The sequence below is a fragment of the Vidua macroura genome, chromosome 8 (assembly GCF_024509145.1).
Source record: "Vidua macroura isolate BioBank_ID:100142 chromosome 8, ASM2450914v1, whole genome shotgun sequence".
Lineage (NCBI taxonomy): Eukaryota > Metazoa > Chordata > Aves > Passeriformes > Viduidae > Vidua > Vidua macroura.
Window position 1 is genome coordinate 26,706,830 of NC_071578.1, and position 19,090 is coordinate 26,725,919.

The window sequence follows — 19,090 nt, forward strand, 5'->3', positions numbered from 1 at the left end:
TCAGTTATTACCCAGACTGATAGCTGTGCTCTGTTTTTACCCTTCCCCAAAAACGTCTCTCCCAGAGGACAGTGCTTAAAATATGTTAATATAATATCACATCCAAAATACAAAACAGAAGTCTCTGATGGCCAAGAACTTTTTTTCTGACTCATTTTTTTAAAAATGTAATCACAAAGGCCAATTTATCAAAACCTTTTCACAGAAAAGGCATTAATTCTGGCAGAGTGGAAAAACAAAATAAAACACTGTCTTAAAAAGATTGCCAAGCATAAGACTGCAAACAAAAGATACTCTGCCCAGTACAATCAGTAACTCAGGACAGAGTAAGACCTGCAAGATTAAAGCTCAAATTTCTATTGTGTATGCATGTGAGAGGAAGAAGTGATGCTGATGGATTTTTCCAAGAAATGTGTTCTAGTCTGGGTAAATATTATAATATACTTGCTTTAGTGTAAATATACACTTTATATATCTTTATAGTTGCTCTTTAGTGTAAATAAAGTCGTATTATCGCATCATTTTATTTCTTCAGTCATGAAAAATGCTTATTCATGTATAGAACTGAGACATGCAGCATGAGCTGGGCTGCTCCAGTTCTTAACAGTGACATTTGGTTTTTGATGCTGTTTTAATTCAATGGATAATAAAACAATCCAAGCTCTGTGGCAGAGTGAGAAGCAAAAGAAAAAACCCTTTCAGCTAAGCTCTGGGCAGACAGGACATCTCCACAAACAACCCCTCAGCAACATACTGGAGAAGCAGGTTATTTTTGATGTAATTAGGAACCCATAACTAACCTACATGTAACATAAACACATACGTAAAACGTACAAGATCAAAATCCCTCAGAGACAGTTCCTAGCTTTCTACCCTTTCCTAATGGATGCAGATTTTCTACTCTTCGTCTTCCTCCCCTTTTAGGTAATCAGAAGGTAGCTCCTCTTCTTAAGAGTGTTCAATACCACTGATCACATCAAATGTTACAAATTCAGGAGAGGAACAAAACCCCCACATCCTTTAAAATGAGAGAAGCAATATCAGCTACTAGCTGGAAATTGTGGATGTTACCTATATTGCCCATCAGCATTTTTTAGCTAAAGACACCAAGTCCTCAAACACATTTACAGAGGATAAAATAAGTTCTTCTGCTTGCTCCCACTTACGTTTCTCCTTTCACAAAGCATCTAAGGAACAGCATCCCTTGTGGTTTTAGCTGGGATGAAGTAAGAGGCTGTTTGTCAAATGAGTATCAACTTTTCCCCCCCCCCTTTTTTTTTAATCCTTACAGCATTTAAACATACTAAACTTCAACTTGAAATATACTTCGTATATATAAAACCAGAATTTGATGTGAAACATTTTCTGCAAAGACTAACCTGTGATGATAAGACATTCATTGTGATCCAAGACTTCAGTGATGAGCCTTGATACAATCAGTTCTGGATTGATTAAAAACCGAATTTCTTCTTGTACTAGTCCTGCCCCAGTCACACCACCTCCGACAAAACGGTTTGCAAAATCAACCTACCAAAAATACATTCAGGAGGATTATGATAGGATAAATTAAAAAAAAAAAATCCTTTTGTTACCAAGTAAATAAAATCCTGTACAAATTTCAATTATTGTTTTGAAATCTGCTGCTATCACTTAAAACTACAAGCAGAGAGACTGATTAATATGATTATGCCTCTCTCTTTTTTTCCATTCAACTTCTCAGAAAACTTACGACAAATGAGACATTACACAGCAAAAGAAATTTTGCACCTCAAACGCTCCAAATCCAAGTTGTGTGGGTTTCCCTTGAAGAGGCACATATTTTAGAATAAAGCACATTTCAGTAAATGTGAAAGATGAAAACAGCATTCTTTTTAGGGACATTGAAAAATCATTAGTTTTTCCTTTGGAAAGCATTCTGCCCCATGGAAGTATCTTTAGATTAGCGCTGCCCCTGTAACTGTTCTATACCCAAAAAACCCTCTAATGAATTCTTCTTGAAATGCACTAACAATCTCTTATGAACTGTCCTTGAAATGCACTTGAACAAGGCAAATAATTTTGACTCTAAATGTTTCTGCTTGAAATAGAGAAGCACTGGACTATTTTTTGCTGCAATAGTACATTTTTGCAAATTACATTTTCATACAGATAGCAGTTTTAAAAGGAGTTTGTTTGTTAAATAATTATTATTCACTCAAATTAACAGCCCATATAAATTTATAATTTTAAGAAGTTACTTCATCTTCCAAATACTATTAGCTTCTTACTGGTTTTCACTTAGGTAGCTGATGAGAGCACAGGTACAGGAGAGGGACAGAAGTTGCTGGGGTGACATGAACACCTGTGTAGATTACAAACTGACCTAGGAGGCAGAGTCCAAAGCACACCAAGAGCCAGCCACTACAGCAGCATATGTTCCTCTAGTCTATCCTGGAAATACCAACACATTTCAGTTGTTTAAGATTTGCTAAACTTGACTATGATAAAAGAAGTTACATGAAAACCACTGAGATGTATAGCGTGCCAGAGCCCCAGAGCACTGTAACTGTGCTGAGCAGCCTCCCCTGGGGCCCAGCCTTGTCCCACACAAACACCCACCCTGTCCTGGAGCTCACCTGAGACACATCACCTGTGGGCCCAGGCCAGCCCTGCTGATGCCCACATGCTCACCAGCCATCTCTCACAGTCCCTGGTGCCCTGACTCACCACCTTGCCTTTGTCTGATGGCCACCAGCCAGTCAGCAGGGGCTGTGATTGTCACCATCCCTGCCCACTGAGGCTGGGGTCACTGTGGACTCCTGCATTGTCCTGCCTCCCTGCTGGACTGACTGCTCCTCATCTGAGCAGAGGTATTTTGTTTGATAAGACTTGAAATAGCCAAGAGGAAAAATACCACATCCTAGGCAATACTCCCTTATACAGTGTACAACACTAGAAAAATGGTCATTATTGAGCAGTTGTTGAGTTCTTCATAATTTCAGCAAACATTTGAGTGCTCCAGTTTCATAAAGTTATAAAACATTTTAAAGTCTGAGGAAAAGGCATTGCAGAAAAAAATTCTCCATGTCTCATTCCTCCTCTTCCAATGCAGTATTTTTTAAAAAAGAAAAGCAGAAAGCAAACAACTGATTTGAAAACTCAAATGTGTTCCTTCCTATATCATATCTATGGACAGGACATCCTCCTTATGAATTTCTTTTGCTGACTGCCTCCCAGACTGAAACACTGGTGCTGGCAGCAGCAAGAAAGTCTCCTGGATCACTGACCTGGTCACTGTCTGGGGCACAAGAATAATTTTTTTAAAATAAACTGAAACCCTTGACAAGTCATCAAGATCGCAGTCTGAATCTTTTGTCCTGTCAGTCTTTGATCCTGGCTTGAACCAGAAGACCTGAAGCTGTCCAGGACTTGTGATTTTCTGTCAGCCCTTTCTGTAACAGGTACATGTGCTACCTAGATGAGCTGGGGAACATTGACAGTACTAAGACTGCCCATGGAATTAATTTTGATAGGTTTTTTTACACTGCATAACATCTTGTCATTTAAGTCAATTGAGGATAAACAAGTAACTTTGTTAAGCTGGCAGACCATGAAAATATGACAAAAACATGAAATCCACATGAACTGTTACATGCACTTACCTGTAGCATACCTTGCCCATTGCCTTCAATGGTGCCTTCATAGGTGACATGCAATCTAGATAGTTTTTTCTGAGATCTACCATTGAGGAAAAATATAGCACAGAAAGGATCATTTCAGGAGCCCCACAAAAAAACATTCATTTTAAAACAAAATTCACCCAAACCCCAACTGCTTACACACCTTAAACATAAGGTGGTTAAAAAAAAAACAAAAACCCTGATGGATTAAAAAAAAAGTTTGCCTAGCAGAAACAATGTAGAAAAGTTTAACATAGTCATTTGTTCAGTTTTTCCACCTTTTACCATAAAATCCCACATCTGAAGTTCTAAGTTTTTCTTGTTCCCCAGCAATGAAGCTGCAATACTTGTGCTCATGATGATCATCACCCATAGTTCATTACATTACCTGTCATTTCTTGATTTAAGAAATGATTGGTAATATAATCCCTTCTCCCACCCCCCCCAAACTCAAGCAACAGCATCAAAGATATATTACTGTTTTAAAACTTCAAGTAATACTTGTTTGCTTTACAGACAAACATATGGGAAAACTCAGGACACAAACTACTTGTGGCAATTCAGCCACTGCCCTCTGTATTTCTTTCTGCAACAGTCCATAGCAAGCATTGTTTTCTGTAGTACCTCTAGACCTGAACCAATTCCAAATGAATGACACTCAGTTATTGTAGACTTAAGAAACTTCTTACATTAACAGATGTTTGACTTACCTCTCCCAATCTGGAAACTCCTGGAGACACTGCCTTGTGAACGTCACCAATCCCGTAGGTTCTACAGGCAAACCAACCCCAAAGGAAAATGTATTAAGTGTGGGAGCTTAGCCCTTAGATTATCTTAACAGGTAATCTTTGAAAACTACAAATATCATCCTTGGTAGATACCAAGAGCTTAACTTTCCTCAAGAGTGACTCTGATTTTTCCCCTGACAGCCCATGCTCTAACTGAAGACAGGTAACATGAAAACCAAAATATTACTTCTCTTCCCACTTGGCAGTTTGAGTATTTCAGTTTTTCCAGATCTAGGAAAAACTATTTCTTAAGTGATTTTCACTTTAACAACACTAAATACTACTAGAAAGACCCAGGAGTTGAAGTAAATTGTGCTGTTTTAGAGAAAAAGAGATTGTGAACCTTTAAAATTAACAACTGTTCAGTGCCAGAGAGTATTCAACCTACGGAGGGAGGAAGCAGCAGCTCATATTTCCAAGAAAGTCCAACTATATCAGTAAGTATGCAGTGTTAGCAGATTCCAAATCAGGGAGTTTTTAACCCTACCAGGATGAAAGTGAAAATCACTGTATTCCACCTGAGAAAAGACTCCTGCCCTTGAGGGAAAAAGAAGAGCTGTTGCTCATTACAGGAAGGATGCAGTATCATCTTTTCTCCTTATTTCACTCAAAAAAGTTCAGTTTTGCAACAGAAAGAAAATATCAACCTTTTCTTAGGTGATATCATCTTAATAAAATCTTCAATTAAGACTTATTTCTCTGCTACAGTAAAGCTACTGTGATTTATGAAAACATTGAGAACACTATGTCAAGCACAAATGCATCCTCCTAAAAAAGCCTTAAGTAGTCCTATGCTTTGCTTTAAAATTTAGGTTAAAAAAAGGTTACTTTCTCTGAAAAAAGTGCATAGCTTTCAAGCATAATAATCAAGTGCTCTTTCAAAGGGAATTCTGGTATCAGTTGTGGTATTCTGCAAATCAAGCATTCACCTTTTGAGCACAAAGTCTTCAGTTTCCACTGTGTTCTTTTACAGAGAGCTCAATTATTATTTACAATAAAAAGAGCTACAAAACTATTACAGTAATTTATAGAGTTAAGTTACTTCAGCCTTACTAATTCCTGGGCAAAAAAAAAAAAAAAAAAAGAATAAGAAATGGCATATTTTAAAGGTATTATATGAATTTTTAATTCAAGGAAAGAGCATTCAAGAATCTCATTAAATATTATTTAAAGTTATAATGTTAGGAAATCTAATATGTTAGTTTCATAAAGCATGTTCCCATCAGAGTTCATATTCTCAGGGACTCAGGGACAGCTGCATCAATTTAGAATTTGGTTTGCACAAAAACATTATAACTCAGGTATTTAAAAAAGCTGGTACACTGTATCTCAGTCCCACACATAGATCACAAGTTACTTTTAGCTCAGAGATTTAGTTCTATTGATATTGCTTAAAGTCTGACAGCTGAAATAGGACATAGCTGCATTTATTTTGTGGTGAATTAAAATGATGAAGATGGCCCAAACCAAGTAAGCAGCTTTTATATTTAAAAGTTTAAATCTGTCTCTCTTTTAAAACAAACTCTTCTGAGAAAGTATGACGTTAATCGTAAAATGTTGACATGCAAAGAAAAAGTTCTTAAAAAAAAGACTATTGTAAAGGGTATTGCTGCAGATCTAATGCATGCTACTACAGTAAAATCTTTCTCCCCAAAAAGGCAATATATAAGCTATGGTAGTTTTCAATAGATCTGTTATTGAAAGCTTATGCAAATGTTCAAATCTGTGGTAATAACAGAAGATGTGACTATGCATTAAATTCTCCAACAGCAGGAGATATCTCATGTCTTGCTATCATTTGTTGTATTTGAACTGGGCAAACCTAAAAACAGCTTTACTTTGGAACCATAGAAGGGAAAAAACTGAAATACCAACACAAGTAGGGGAAAATCCTTCAGAACTCCAAACATTATAGTCAAAAACTAAATATGCATTCTGCACAAAATGTGAAGCTTGACTCAAAATCTTTAAGCCTGTGATTTTAAAGGCTGTAATGGTGACAAGCTCCCTCTACAGCCTCACTTTGAAATGGTGATGCAAGTGGTTGGATATATTACTAGCATTATATATATATATATATATATATTTATATCTACACAATTATATACACACACATTTTTACACACACACAGGGCTAAAAATATATTTCTGTATTTCATACACACCCCATATATATTTATATATATTTATCGGAAAAAATAAAACAGAATGAGCTCTGGGCAAATAATTTGCTTGCATGCATCATACATATGGTAAGAAGTGTCATTAGTATGAAAATCAGTGTACTTTGCAAGCTGTCTTTTGTTAAATACTTCCATCACAGCTGTGTAGCCATTTGTAAATTTAATGGGATTAAATTTTTCATCTATCTGCTTTGCAGCTCAAAAAAAGAATAAAGGATATACTTTTTTCTGTGACTCTTCTAAAATAGCAGAAAAGGGTTTTAAGTTTCTCAGGCTTTCTTGGTGACCTCCCTTCAAACAACCTGAAAAACAGGAAATAAAAACAAACAAGTAGATTTCAGAGACACAGTGCAGAGCAATTAGTGCTACTGACTAATTACAATTTGATTTTTTGTAATTATTATGCACACATTTCATTAGCTTTGCATTTAAGCACTGTATTGTAGAAAGAACACTCTAGACAGCCCCTCTAATTCAAGATTTTAGGACTAATGAGTTTATTGACTTGCTTTATTTTGATGAAGATGCCAAGTGAACGCTTCTCTCACTTGCACCAATTCTCTAATACCAAGAAATGTAATTTCAATATGAAATTATTTTGGAAAGCTACTAGTTTTATTTGCAACAAACAGAAATGTTTAACAGGTCATTAAGTGACCAAGGGGTGAAAACATGTATGTTGAGTACTCCAAGATCCAAATGTCACCCTCCTTTCAGCTCAGTGAGTTGCTCAGTAGAATTAATGCAAACTTGCTGCTTTCAAGAGCTGCACTGCACCAGCAGCATTTCTAAAGAAAAGAACCTTCCCCCAACAGAAATGGCTCCATCCACTGGGCTGTTACAGCCATTCTAACAGAGATTTGTAAAAAACCTAAGCATTAAAACGAAGGATCCTTTTTTTAGCCATTAAGTGAATGCATTCTTTTAAGGTTAGCTGAAATACTTTTACTGCATCATCTATCTTCCAGCAACTTGAACACGCATTACTTAATTTCACTTCCAGCAGAGTGACAAGGCATTGTTATTGGCAACACATAATGGAATTTATCTGGAAGGAAGAACAGCAGTGACTTCAGAAATAATACCCTTGAATAGGAAGTTTACAAAAAGATGTCTGATCCACTGAAAGCCCTAAGGATGTAAGATTCCCCCCCAATAAACAGTCTAAGTAAAGCAATGACACAACATTATTCATTTGTTTCTGTGTAGTGGAACGACAATCTGCCTTTAATACCAGAATGCTGAGAGGTGAATTAAACTGGATTCAGCAGGGAAGTGAACTCGATTTTTTTCAGCATTTAAAAATCCTTATGATGTATACAGGCTGAAGAGATCAATTGCGTCCGAAATCTGTATTAAGTCACAGAGGTTAATTTTATTAACCTCTATTCTTTGAACAGTGAATCAGGACTTTAGGAAGGTAAACTCCAGACTTTTACAGTCCATTCTAACATGGGCCTATATGTAAGTTCTATCAAGGCCTTGAGCTTGCACAGGTCAAACGGGGTTTATAAAAGGAGGCAATGTGTGCATGTATGTGCAGGTGTTGCTTAAATTACCCCCAACCTGTTATGTGGAAGTCTCATTTCCTATGAAGCCTTTAAACTGGTTCATTAATCTGTCAGCCTGATCACGCCTTTACTAATTTTTTTGCCTCTTCACTTCAAAGTGACATCTTGCTTACATTGCAAACTCTCAGGAGAGAGTTCCTCATGTCACAAAGGCAATATGTGATCCAGCATAAACAGCAGGCTGGTCAGGAAAGGTGCAGAACTATGCCTGAAGTAAGTCAGATCAGTAAAACCAGTCATGTTTGTGAATGCAACAGGAAAAGCAAGTCATATTTACATGATTGAAAAATGGCCTTGTCCTACCCCATTAAATTAAATGAGGACATCACATGGCAAAGTTACAAACATTTTAACCTTGAACCTTGTTTCTGAAATAATCAGTTGGGCAAAATAATGAAAATTTTATTTTTGAAGCAAATACTTTAAAGAATAGAGCCATATGAAGGCATCACTAAGATATTAAATAACACTATGCTTCAAGTGCTGCAACACAGATCCTACTAAAAATCCACCCAAAAATCTAAGTGGAAACCACATAATTTCCTGACAGAATCACCTAGGGCCAAAACCCATTAATTTCAATTAAAGAACTCCTCCAGATGAAGTGCACTGTAAATCAAATGCAAAGCACTGCAAGTCCACTTTCAGGTGAAGTAATTAAAATCTTAGTGGCAACTGCATACGTAAGCTTTGTACAGGATGTTCCCACTGCCATGCAGTAACTTCAATTTATCAGCTACAGGAGCTCAGAAAGCCTCCAGGACTGATCACCAAATTCATCTCTGGCTCTCCAGCCACGCCAGGGGAGTAGCAATGTTAATCAAACAGAAGACCTCCACAGAGATACATTTAGGTATTCGAGGCCAGCGATTTTAAAACATAAGAAAGTAGATGTGTGAACTTTATGTTTATGACATTGTAGATTGTTAAAGTCATTGTGGCTCAATGAAAAATCTTTCCTAGCAAATATTCAGACATTTAATTGTTTTGAAGAGAAATACAATACATGAGAAATAAAATACTAAAAGTAGTAAGAATAAATGAATGCTTTGTGAAGTAAGCATACAGCAAAGTATGCTTACTTCACTTAGTAACTGTCAGTAAGTGTAAAGTTACATGGCAACAGTTCATACCATTTCAACAATTATTACAAAAACATGCATGAGCATTTTCCTAAAAATTTTGGGGTGGAAAAAAAAACATTTAAAAAGTGCAATCAATATTCTGGTTTTCTCAGTCTTGACTGTCAACTCAAAATTGTCACATTTGCAACCAGCATTTCCACCTTCTAAAGCTGGAGTCAAAAGCTCCAAAGAACCCACTCCCAACTCCTTCCTTGCTGAGGCAAGTGGACTTCAAACTTGCAAGGAACTTCAAAGGGTTCATTGACAATAACACAAGAGAAAAATTATTTAAGAACATTAAGAGCTTCACAAAAGTGACCTTGGCTTGCATGGAGTTTACTGGGGAGAATTTGAACCAGTTTAAGTAAACAGTTCCCAAATACACTGTTTCTGATTAAGGTAAAATTAGAATACAGTATTTACCTGTAAATTTAATTTCCAAGGAGTTAAATTGCTCCCCTGATGTTACTCTAAGAACTGGCTCCAGCAGGAGCCATTACAATCACGTGATTTAATCTCCCAGTTCAATAATTTCCTAATGATATTTCCATACCCAGGCTGGGCTTCCTTTGAATGTTTCTTTTCAAAGAGAATAATCATGTCTTTACATTGAAGTTGGAACCTATTGTAAGACCCAGAAAGGTGTACAAACTGTAACAATATGCAAAAATGTGCAGTATGGATCATACTTCAAATAGTAATTCCCATTCATAAATCCATAGCATTTTATGGGTAGTCTTTGCAGAAGTGTGGATACTCAATTTTGTACTTACGATCCCTACAATTAACCATGTGTACTGCTTCCTCCACTACCCACAGGAACTAAAAAGTGTCTTTGTCTTTACTACTGGACTTAACGAAACACTTATGTTGTTTCTTATATTTTAGTGCAATCACACTAAAGATGATGGAACAAGTAGTGGTTATTTCATCTTTATCTCATCCTTTCTGAATTTTTCCATGTTTTAGAATGCAAATATTAGTAAAGTAGTGCGTGTATTTAACACCTAAGTAAATGAATACAAATACATTGGGGTGTATAAATATATATATAGTATAAATACAATACATTGCTCAAAAATGTTTTACTGATAAGTATGTGTGATCAAAAAAGTTTGGAGACCACTGTCCTAGACAGCTTTAAATATAAATACCTAAACTTCAATTAGATAATGCAAGATGAAGAAGACTTAGCAATTTTTAAATGGGACATTCTTATATCTGTAATATATAAACCTTACTAGAAAGTCCTGCAGTCACTAAAAATATTTTAAGTGACAATTAAAAGGAAAACTATTCAGTATACTACAGCTTTATGTTATGAAATTTGGACTTAATGGAAATCAAAAGCAGAAAAATTCACATGAGAAATTCCTTCCAGGAAGATGAAAGGCAGGCAAACTGACCATCCCTCTGAAAAAACAAAAGGAAATGCCACTGTCCACATCTTGCATTTCCTGATAGAAAAACAGAGCACAGCCTCCCACAGGTCAGCTACAACAATCTCAGTTCTTTTGTGGTGCCTGGTGTGTGCCCCTTCCACTCAACATGAATTCTGTCTGTATTAAAACTGCCTTCCTTCTCTCAGCTTTATAAAGGATGTCATTTTAGAGTTCTCTAATTTCCTTCATATCAAACAGGAGAAAAACAAAACATTCAATATCTCAACCTCATGGGCAATATCTTATTTACTGTGAGGTGTTATAGGTACAAACTGTCGTCATCTGAGAAGTTATTTAAGAACAGTGCACTATTCAATAACCTTATGCTGAATTAGAATTTCATCTGTAGATAAATAAGATCTGTGTAAACAAAAAAAAATGGAGCAATGTAATTTTGCTGGGAAATCTAGATGCAAAAAACTATCTTTTATCTCAGACACTCCCGTATACTCACGCATCTCTTCGCTGTGCTTTTCATTTTGTCGTTCTGTTTATTGTGGCAAGTAACTTGCTGCATTATAAATCTGTTTAACAAAAGCTTTTGGTGATTTATGAGTCTTGAAATGCATCAGGTTGATATCTGACCTCAATGAAATGAGAAAATGCTAACTGCAAGTACTCAAAACCAGAGAATAGTGGGGTAAAATGTTTTACCATGGGGGATCTAGAACAAAGGATAACCAACAGCAGGGTACAACTAAGTTCTGGACTACATGACTATATTTACTAAGCTGAAAAACATTTAGATTCAGTACTGTTTTAATCACTACAGCAAAGTAATTATGCCACATTCATCAAAATAGTGTCCTTTTGAAGTTGTCTATTTAAAGAGTGCTTCCTCATTTACCAAACACAAATGTTGATTTAACTTTTTTTACAGAAAATTATACTCAACTTAAAGTAATCCATCCCAAGCCAATCAGTTCACATGCCCAAAGTAGGCATAACAGAATGAGTTTTGTAGGATCAGTGTCCTTTAACTCAGAAAATCTAGAACCACTTATCAGAGGGGCAATATATCTCAGTCCAAAACAAGTTCTCTCAAAGTCATTAGATAATCTATTCTGCAGAGAATATTCATTAGTGTTATGAAATTGATGTTGTTTATGGAGAGATAATTGCATTATTGGTAAATTAGATTTCAATTCTCCTGCATAAATGTACCATACAGTTTCCCATTTCCTTTCATATATTATATATTCCATAAAAGAAATATATCTTAACTAGTGTGTTTTTCTCCTCATTTCCAATCACTTGAAATTACTTTAAAGGTTTGTTTGATAAAGATGAAGAAATTCAGTCCCAGTGGAATACTGGTGGTTTCAGACCAGAGCATGCACTGATATATGTGCCAGAAGATCTACCAGGCTCATGCTGTTAGACTTTACTGCCTTCAGTTATGAATTCAACCCCAGTGCCTTTAATGGGAGCTATTACATCTTCAGTTCAACCACGGAGTTTTTGCACAAGGAAAATGGAAGAGTTCTTCTAACTTGACACAACAGCTAAAACAGATCTGTAGCAGGTCAAAGACACAGCAGAAGCAAAGTAGGTCCTTGGCAAACCTGTGTCATTTCCAGAACACTAATTCAATATTGCAGACATTTTTCCTCACATTTTGCTTTCATATATAAACAAAATAGACAGTTTCCTAAATTACCAAATTCTATAGTGTCTATAGTGTAATTACAACCATCACCATTATCAACTATTTTAAACTCTGCAATCAACATCATAAATGTAGAGTTAATGCAATTCAGGCTCTACATTCAACCAGAACGCAACTTGCAAGAAAAATATATCAGTAAGATAAATAAAATGGCCAATTCAATTATGTCTTTCATTTTTGATGGGTTATTTTGGAATAAAGCTGCCCAATCTAATGTCATCACATATATTATAGTAGTGTTTTTAAAAAGAAAAATTGAACGCTTTAAATTTAGCTTGATATTTTGAACAGAAGCAATATTTTATGCTATTTAGTATGATCTAATGTTTGGCCACTGAATGGATGTCATTCTACCTACTCAAATTCATAAATATTAAAGCTCTTCAACTATGAATTAATTTTTATCAATCACATTTGAAATTAATTATCTTATTAATGACTTAAGACTCATAATAGGCTTATCCCTGCCAAGCAAAAAGGGAAGAATTCAAATAAATTACTGGGTATTTAATTATACACAGGTGACCTTCAGTCTGTAGCAAGATAAGGAATCAAAATGGACAGTCAGTGTCAACACAAACCATTAAACCAAGTGCTTCAGTGTCATAGGAGGAATGGCCACACTGATTCTCCTCTCATTTGGCAAACCTAACAGCAGGAGAGGAGAGGTAAAGCATAGATGATGTGTGTTAATACTAACACATACAACAGCCTTCCTCCCACTCAGCTGCACTTATGTCTCTGAGTCTTAAATTTTAAACTATCTTGCAGTGACTGTCTTGTTTTGTCAAATAGATTTGTACCTTGGGAGGAATAGGGGTGGAACTTACAATATGGTAGTTAATAGCACATAAAAACCTAAAGCAGGGAGAAGACTGGGAGGAATAAAGGAACATATCAGCATTTAAATGTAAAAAACGTTAACTATTTTATAGTGTATAAAAAGGTACTAATGTTTAAGTCTGCATAAAGTGACCTGACAAAAGACTTCTGTGTATAACTAAAAACACAAGAAAACATACACAGTTGTGTTTCTAACTTAGAAGTTGCAAATTTCAGTTTTTCAGTCTCAGAGATTTGAAGGGAGGAGTGGGAGCTTTTTGTATGAATGTAAACAGGACATGGAAAAAGGAACGGAGGAACACCCCCTTTTCTAAAGAAAAGCCCCTCAAATGCTAGCATCCATGCACTCAGTAGTTTGGCTTTGTTAGGGAACAGCAGATTATTTTTGACACCATAAGAACAAAGTCATTCACTTACAGTCATGTAGCAAATGCATTATGCTGAGGAAAGAAGTCTGAAAAAAGCAACAGACCATAATACTGTGGGGACAAAAGGTTGATGTGTGAACAATCTGTTATGCCCATCCCTAAGCAGACAGAGCAGAGCAGCAGCCTCCAAAGCCTTTACATCAAAACATTTTTATAAGCAGGAAAAAAAGTCACAAATATTTTAACTTCAGTCATTGCCTACTGCCTTTTGAGTACATCCAGCTTCCCAAAATGCTTTTTTTAAGAAGCTGAAAACACACACTGCAGTGAACCAAATTCTGCAATCTTTACAAGTCTGAAACAATAGCTGAAAACATGACTGTCCAATCTGTCCTTGCTACTAAAGAAGTAACTTTGCAGGGCAGAAAAACACAGGGTTGACAGGAAGAAAGAAAACCATAAGATACTATCTATCCTCCTTCTCCACTCTCATTTTAAATTTTAACTAAGTCAGGTTATATACAGTAGCAGAAAACTGTACAGTCCTGTAGTATTCTCTCCAGAACTCTTCCTTTTGCTTTTATCCTACCAGTCTCCCACTCTCACTGACACATTTTCTCAAATTTTATCCACTGCCTGCCACACTTTGTATTCTAATTCACTAATCTACTTATTATCAAATTCAAAATACAGGGGGTATAGGAATGTGGATTTGGTGCAACAAATGGTTAAGTAAAAAAAAAAGGAATGGAAAAGGAAACTGTACTTAACTAATAAATGCATAAATTGGCAAACACCGAGGAAGAGCCACTTTTAATCCTCAATAACCAGAGGACATTAGCTTTCCTTCTTTTCTCCAGTTTGGCAACAATATTGTTGCTCTTGCACAAATAAAAATGGCTTCCTACCCAATGTGACTTGAAGCTGAGCATTGCCTCATTCATAATGCAAAAGGAAGGCCTGAAGGTTGTCTGCTCTATTCCACTTCTAAATAACATTGTGGGACCTTACCATGATAGCACCAGGCAGCCAAGTCAGAAAACAATGTTGGACTGACTGGAACAGAGCAGAACATTATGAATGCTTAATACTTTATACTGGTCATTCTTTTGAGTCCACAGCAGGAAAATATTTACCTAATAATTTGCCAAGGTTTTTTATTTAGAAGCAGTTTGCAATATTATGCCCTGAGTCAACCACAAGTAGTGCACTCTAATACTATCACCTTACATTGCTCTGCAATTTTCATAGAGGAGCATATGAATTTACTCCAGTTATTTTAACAGCATTTTATTCTACAGTTGGTAAGAAATTATCCAACTTGCAAAATTTAACTGCTTGGTTTATAAAATGTTTAAATTGCAACAAAAAACAATAGTTTAAAGTCCTTTAAAAATACCAGAAAATACAGCTAGAAGTGTGCAGTCAAAGAGAACTCTTTCCAGACCTTCCACTCTCCTCTTTCAATGCTCTGAACATCACTATTTTTAATGCACCAATGGTACTTTTCACTGATTTATTCTTAGGAACTACTGGTAGAAAAATACATTGAATTGTATGGCATGATAATGTCCACCCACACTTCTCTTCTGTAACCCACTGCACTCTTGGGATAACCACCCAGAGAGTAACCCTGGTCTCTCCTCTGAAATACACAACATGGACAAACCTGTGATAGCCCTTAAAGGCAGCAGCTGCCAAAACCATCATTAGTACACTGGCATGCCTGACTATTTATTTTGAGAAGTTCTAGTCTAATACAGCTCTCATAATACACGCACCCAAGTGTGCTGGATCACAGGCAACACTGCTTTTGTACTTCATCTCAGCTGTCAGAGCACATACACTACATCTGTTAACAGGGAGGAATAAGAAAAACTCTAGATCAATAACCTATCCAAGCTTCAGCCTAGTAAACTTAAGGTTGATCTACACTTGTATGGAAGTGCCAAAAAATTATGAACTCATATTTCTAATCTACAAGTCCATGTGAACCATAATATTCTGTAGCAGAAAATGCCTCCATCTACTTCCCTCATTTAAAATTGAAATAAGCATATTTAAATTATAAAAAAGATGTGAAGAAAAATTTATAATCAAATCTATTTGTACGTTAGCACTAAGAAAAAAAGAATAAATGTTTGCTTAGACATCAGAGTATCTTTAAGTAAATTCTTACTGTGGCCTTCTTAGGCTAACTTGCAGTAAAAATAAAAAGTTAATTTTAACATGCAGCTCTACAACTGCCTTAAAATAATGGTATGGATTCTGAAGAATGAAGTCCTATTGATATGACTTAATGTGCAGATCACCAGTGATGAAACAGGAGACAACAGAAATGTGGCTGGGGAAACACCAACCTTAATTTAAACACACACAGAACACTTGAAACACAACTAAGATATACATTTGCAGATGATTGGCTTATGAGGAGGCAGGGAATTGTATCAATCTAATTATGGCAGAGCAAGAGTGTGCCTGTGCATGCTCGCGCATAAAAGAAAATTTGGAATATTAATCATATCTTCCTGTGCACAACAAGATCCTTTCTTACATAGATGCACAGTTTTCTTGTCCCTTAGAGGTAATAGGAAAAAGAGACAAAAAGCAAACTAGTGAATTTAGTGACAAACAAGTTTCTCCCCTAAAGGACAATAATATTTCCATGGCAGTGTTATCAGGTTCATTTACTGCCGAGTGCCATACCTGTTGAAATTAATGTCTGGATAACTGGAATACTCAGACTTCATCTTCGCATTGCGACGTGGAAAAGTACAGAAGAAAGCATTGGCCAGAAAACTGGCAATCTGCTCCTGTGACATTGTGATGGAGTGATTCATCTTTTGTTTCAGCAGAGGTATTGGCTACCAACAAAAGAAATGAGGGGGAGGAAGGGGCAGGGGAGAAAGGAGGGAAGGAGAGAGAAGAATAATTAGCTTACCCTTTTTGAAAGAAAAAACAGAAGCACAAAATTACATTTGTTGTATTAGAGCAAGAGTAATTTAGGCCGTTGGTAAAGCCTTTAATCAGCAGCACCGTTAAAGTCAAGAACAGTTTATTCAAGACAATTCAGAAGGGCTTGCCTGGCAAACTGCAGATTTCTAATCAATAATAAAAAGATCAGGAAAGCACAACTTATCAAACAAAGCCATCAGGAATGAAGAGAGGGAAAAATAGATGGGATGTTGCAAATCCTGGGCAATGTTAAAAACTGAAATAAAAATCCACTTTCAATAGCTGTATAGTTAAGAACCCTCAGGGAATGCTTTCAGCTACAATAACCATGCTTTGAACTTTACAAAGAAACAAGGAAGTCATGCCACAGATGACTCTATGCCACTTTATGACTTGCTTTGAATTTTTTTTTTCCATTCTACTTGAAGAAATAACACTGATGGTATTTGTAGAAAGTGTGTAGTTATTGATTCTTTTATAATCAGAATGAACAAAACATTCAGCTTCACTTTGGTCTTCAACTTGAAGTTTTATTTCACTCTGGCCAGGGTTTCCTTAATATAAAAAGAAATAAAGGGGCAGAGGGAAGAAAGAACTCCCCAGCTTGAAGCATTATACATCTTTCATTTTATCAGGCATTAGCCTTCTGATTTTGAGCTTTGGCTCACAATATTCATGGTATTTCATTGTTTAAATTATGTATTAATATGGAGTGTGGCAGGGGCACATCATTCTGACTGCTGAGTCCAGTAACCATTATGATAAACCCACTTGACAGGAGAAAGAGAACACAGTTTACACCTGCTTTTAAAATTCTCAGCCATCATCATTAGCCTAATTCCAGTACAGCTACATTTTCATTCTTCTAGTTGTGAATACAGAAACTGCTGTTGATGCAGACTGTTGAATACACAGCCCTGTTTACTCCAGAAAACAAACAAGTTTTCTTTCATTCCTATAACTACTACATTGACATTCACTGAATCGCATTCTGTCTTCTGGCTATTTAATTAACAAGCTATATTATGATGTCTGAAGTCACACAGCTAGAGGGGGGAAAAAGCCTGAGAAGCTCACTCTAATAAGTTCTACAAACCTATAAAAACAGAATATTTTGGATAGTGTTATATTGGAACAAATTTATCTTTATGTCTAACCAAAAAAATGAGTCTGACAGAGATCTTCACAATTTACATTGCCCAGTAGTACATGATCTCTAAAAGTCTCACAAGTCTTGTGCTTGCCTTGTTTTCAGAAACTTTGTAGCATTTTCAAACAACCTCTCTCATCGAGTTACCAGCAAAAAAAAAAAAAAAAAAAAGTAAGAAATATTCATAGCTTGAAATTATGTATATACTTCAGGACTCCTGCAGCATAAAAAAGTTGGGAAAGATTTTCCCTGCTTATTCCTAATAGAATCAATTCAAAAAATGGTAACAAAGAACTTTACAAATTGTTGTCATCCTACTAATATGTCACATACCAAACATCCTCACTTGACCAGCCCTACTCACTTTTATCAGCTTTACTCCTTACAGAACTAATTCCTAATTAGTTAAGGTTTTTATGTGTGCAAGCTCTAAACAGAATAAAGCATGTTCAAGTAAATGGAAGTTTCATGAAAGTATCAGTTCTAAGATTTAAAAAATTCTAAATTAAAAAATTAGATAGGATTGAAATAAAAAATTAAACCAGATTATTCAATTGTTCCAGTTTCTAAGGTTGATTTTACAACCTGATTTGTTGTGCGGTCATTTCTTTCAAGAAATGCAAGAAGCAACTTCAGCATATAAAAAGGAAAGGGTTATTGAAGTTCAGGCTAAAACTATGACAGTGAGATTTACTTTTTTTTGCATTCTATTACATAATTGCAGATGTGTATTGTCCATTCTGCTCCTTAGGTCTCATCTGCCTTCAACACAAAAATGACAGCTTTTATTAAGAACATAATGTGACCCTGATATTCTGACCTTAGCCATCAGCTGCAGTTTGCAGAGCAGTGCTCTGCCACAGAGCACTTGCAGGCTGGGTTTGCTTACCTGGGTGCAGATACTAGGGAGACAGAGTGCCAGCTTGACCATATCAGGAAGAATGGACTGGAACAGATGTTGAGCCTCTGCATCTTCAAGAACCTGTTAAAAAAAGAGAAGGAAAAAAAAATTACTGAATTAGAAGTTTGTGAAAACAGGACCCATGCAAAAGAAACAAGAAAAAAAACAGGTCCTCTTAGCTTCATACCAAATCCGTAACATTTTCACAGTAGTGCCTCACTGAATTTACCTTGCAATAATCCACTGACTGAGATACAGAAACAAGTCTCAAATGTTGCAGTTGAGAAAACATGTCACCAAGTGCCCTTTAAAGAAAGCTTGAATAAGTTACCATTTTACTCTTTCCAAGGCAATGAACCAAATTTTCATCTGAAAAAAATCACTACTTAACCACAGAATACTGGAATAATTTACTCAAATTTCATATTCAGATCATA

The 19,090-nt window shown here is 36.0% G+C and overlaps 1 protein-coding gene across 3 annotated transcripts in view; it reads right to left on the bottom strand.

The window, feature by feature from the left end:
• Positions 1–19,090, bottom strand: part of PARG (poly(ADP-ribose) glycohydrolase) — a 59,539-nt gene that overhangs the window by 14,735 nt on the left and 25,714 nt on the right. For all 3 annotated transcript variants that reach the window (XM_053984134.1, XM_053984132.1, XM_053984135.1), the window contains exons 8-13: positions 18,642–18,734; positions 16,354–16,511; positions 6,853–6,932; positions 4,370–4,430; positions 3,642–3,717; positions 1,380–1,527 (exon numbers count right to left, since the gene is read on the bottom strand). In XM_053984134.1, the coding sequence (XP_053840109.1) occupies positions 1,380–1,527; positions 3,642–3,717; positions 4,370–4,430; positions 6,853–6,932; positions 16,354–16,511; positions 18,642–18,734 (616 nt within the window). The remainder of the gene's footprint in view (positions 1–1,379; positions 1,528–3,641; positions 3,718–4,369; positions 4,431–6,852; positions 6,933–16,353; positions 16,512–18,641; positions 18,735–19,090) is intronic.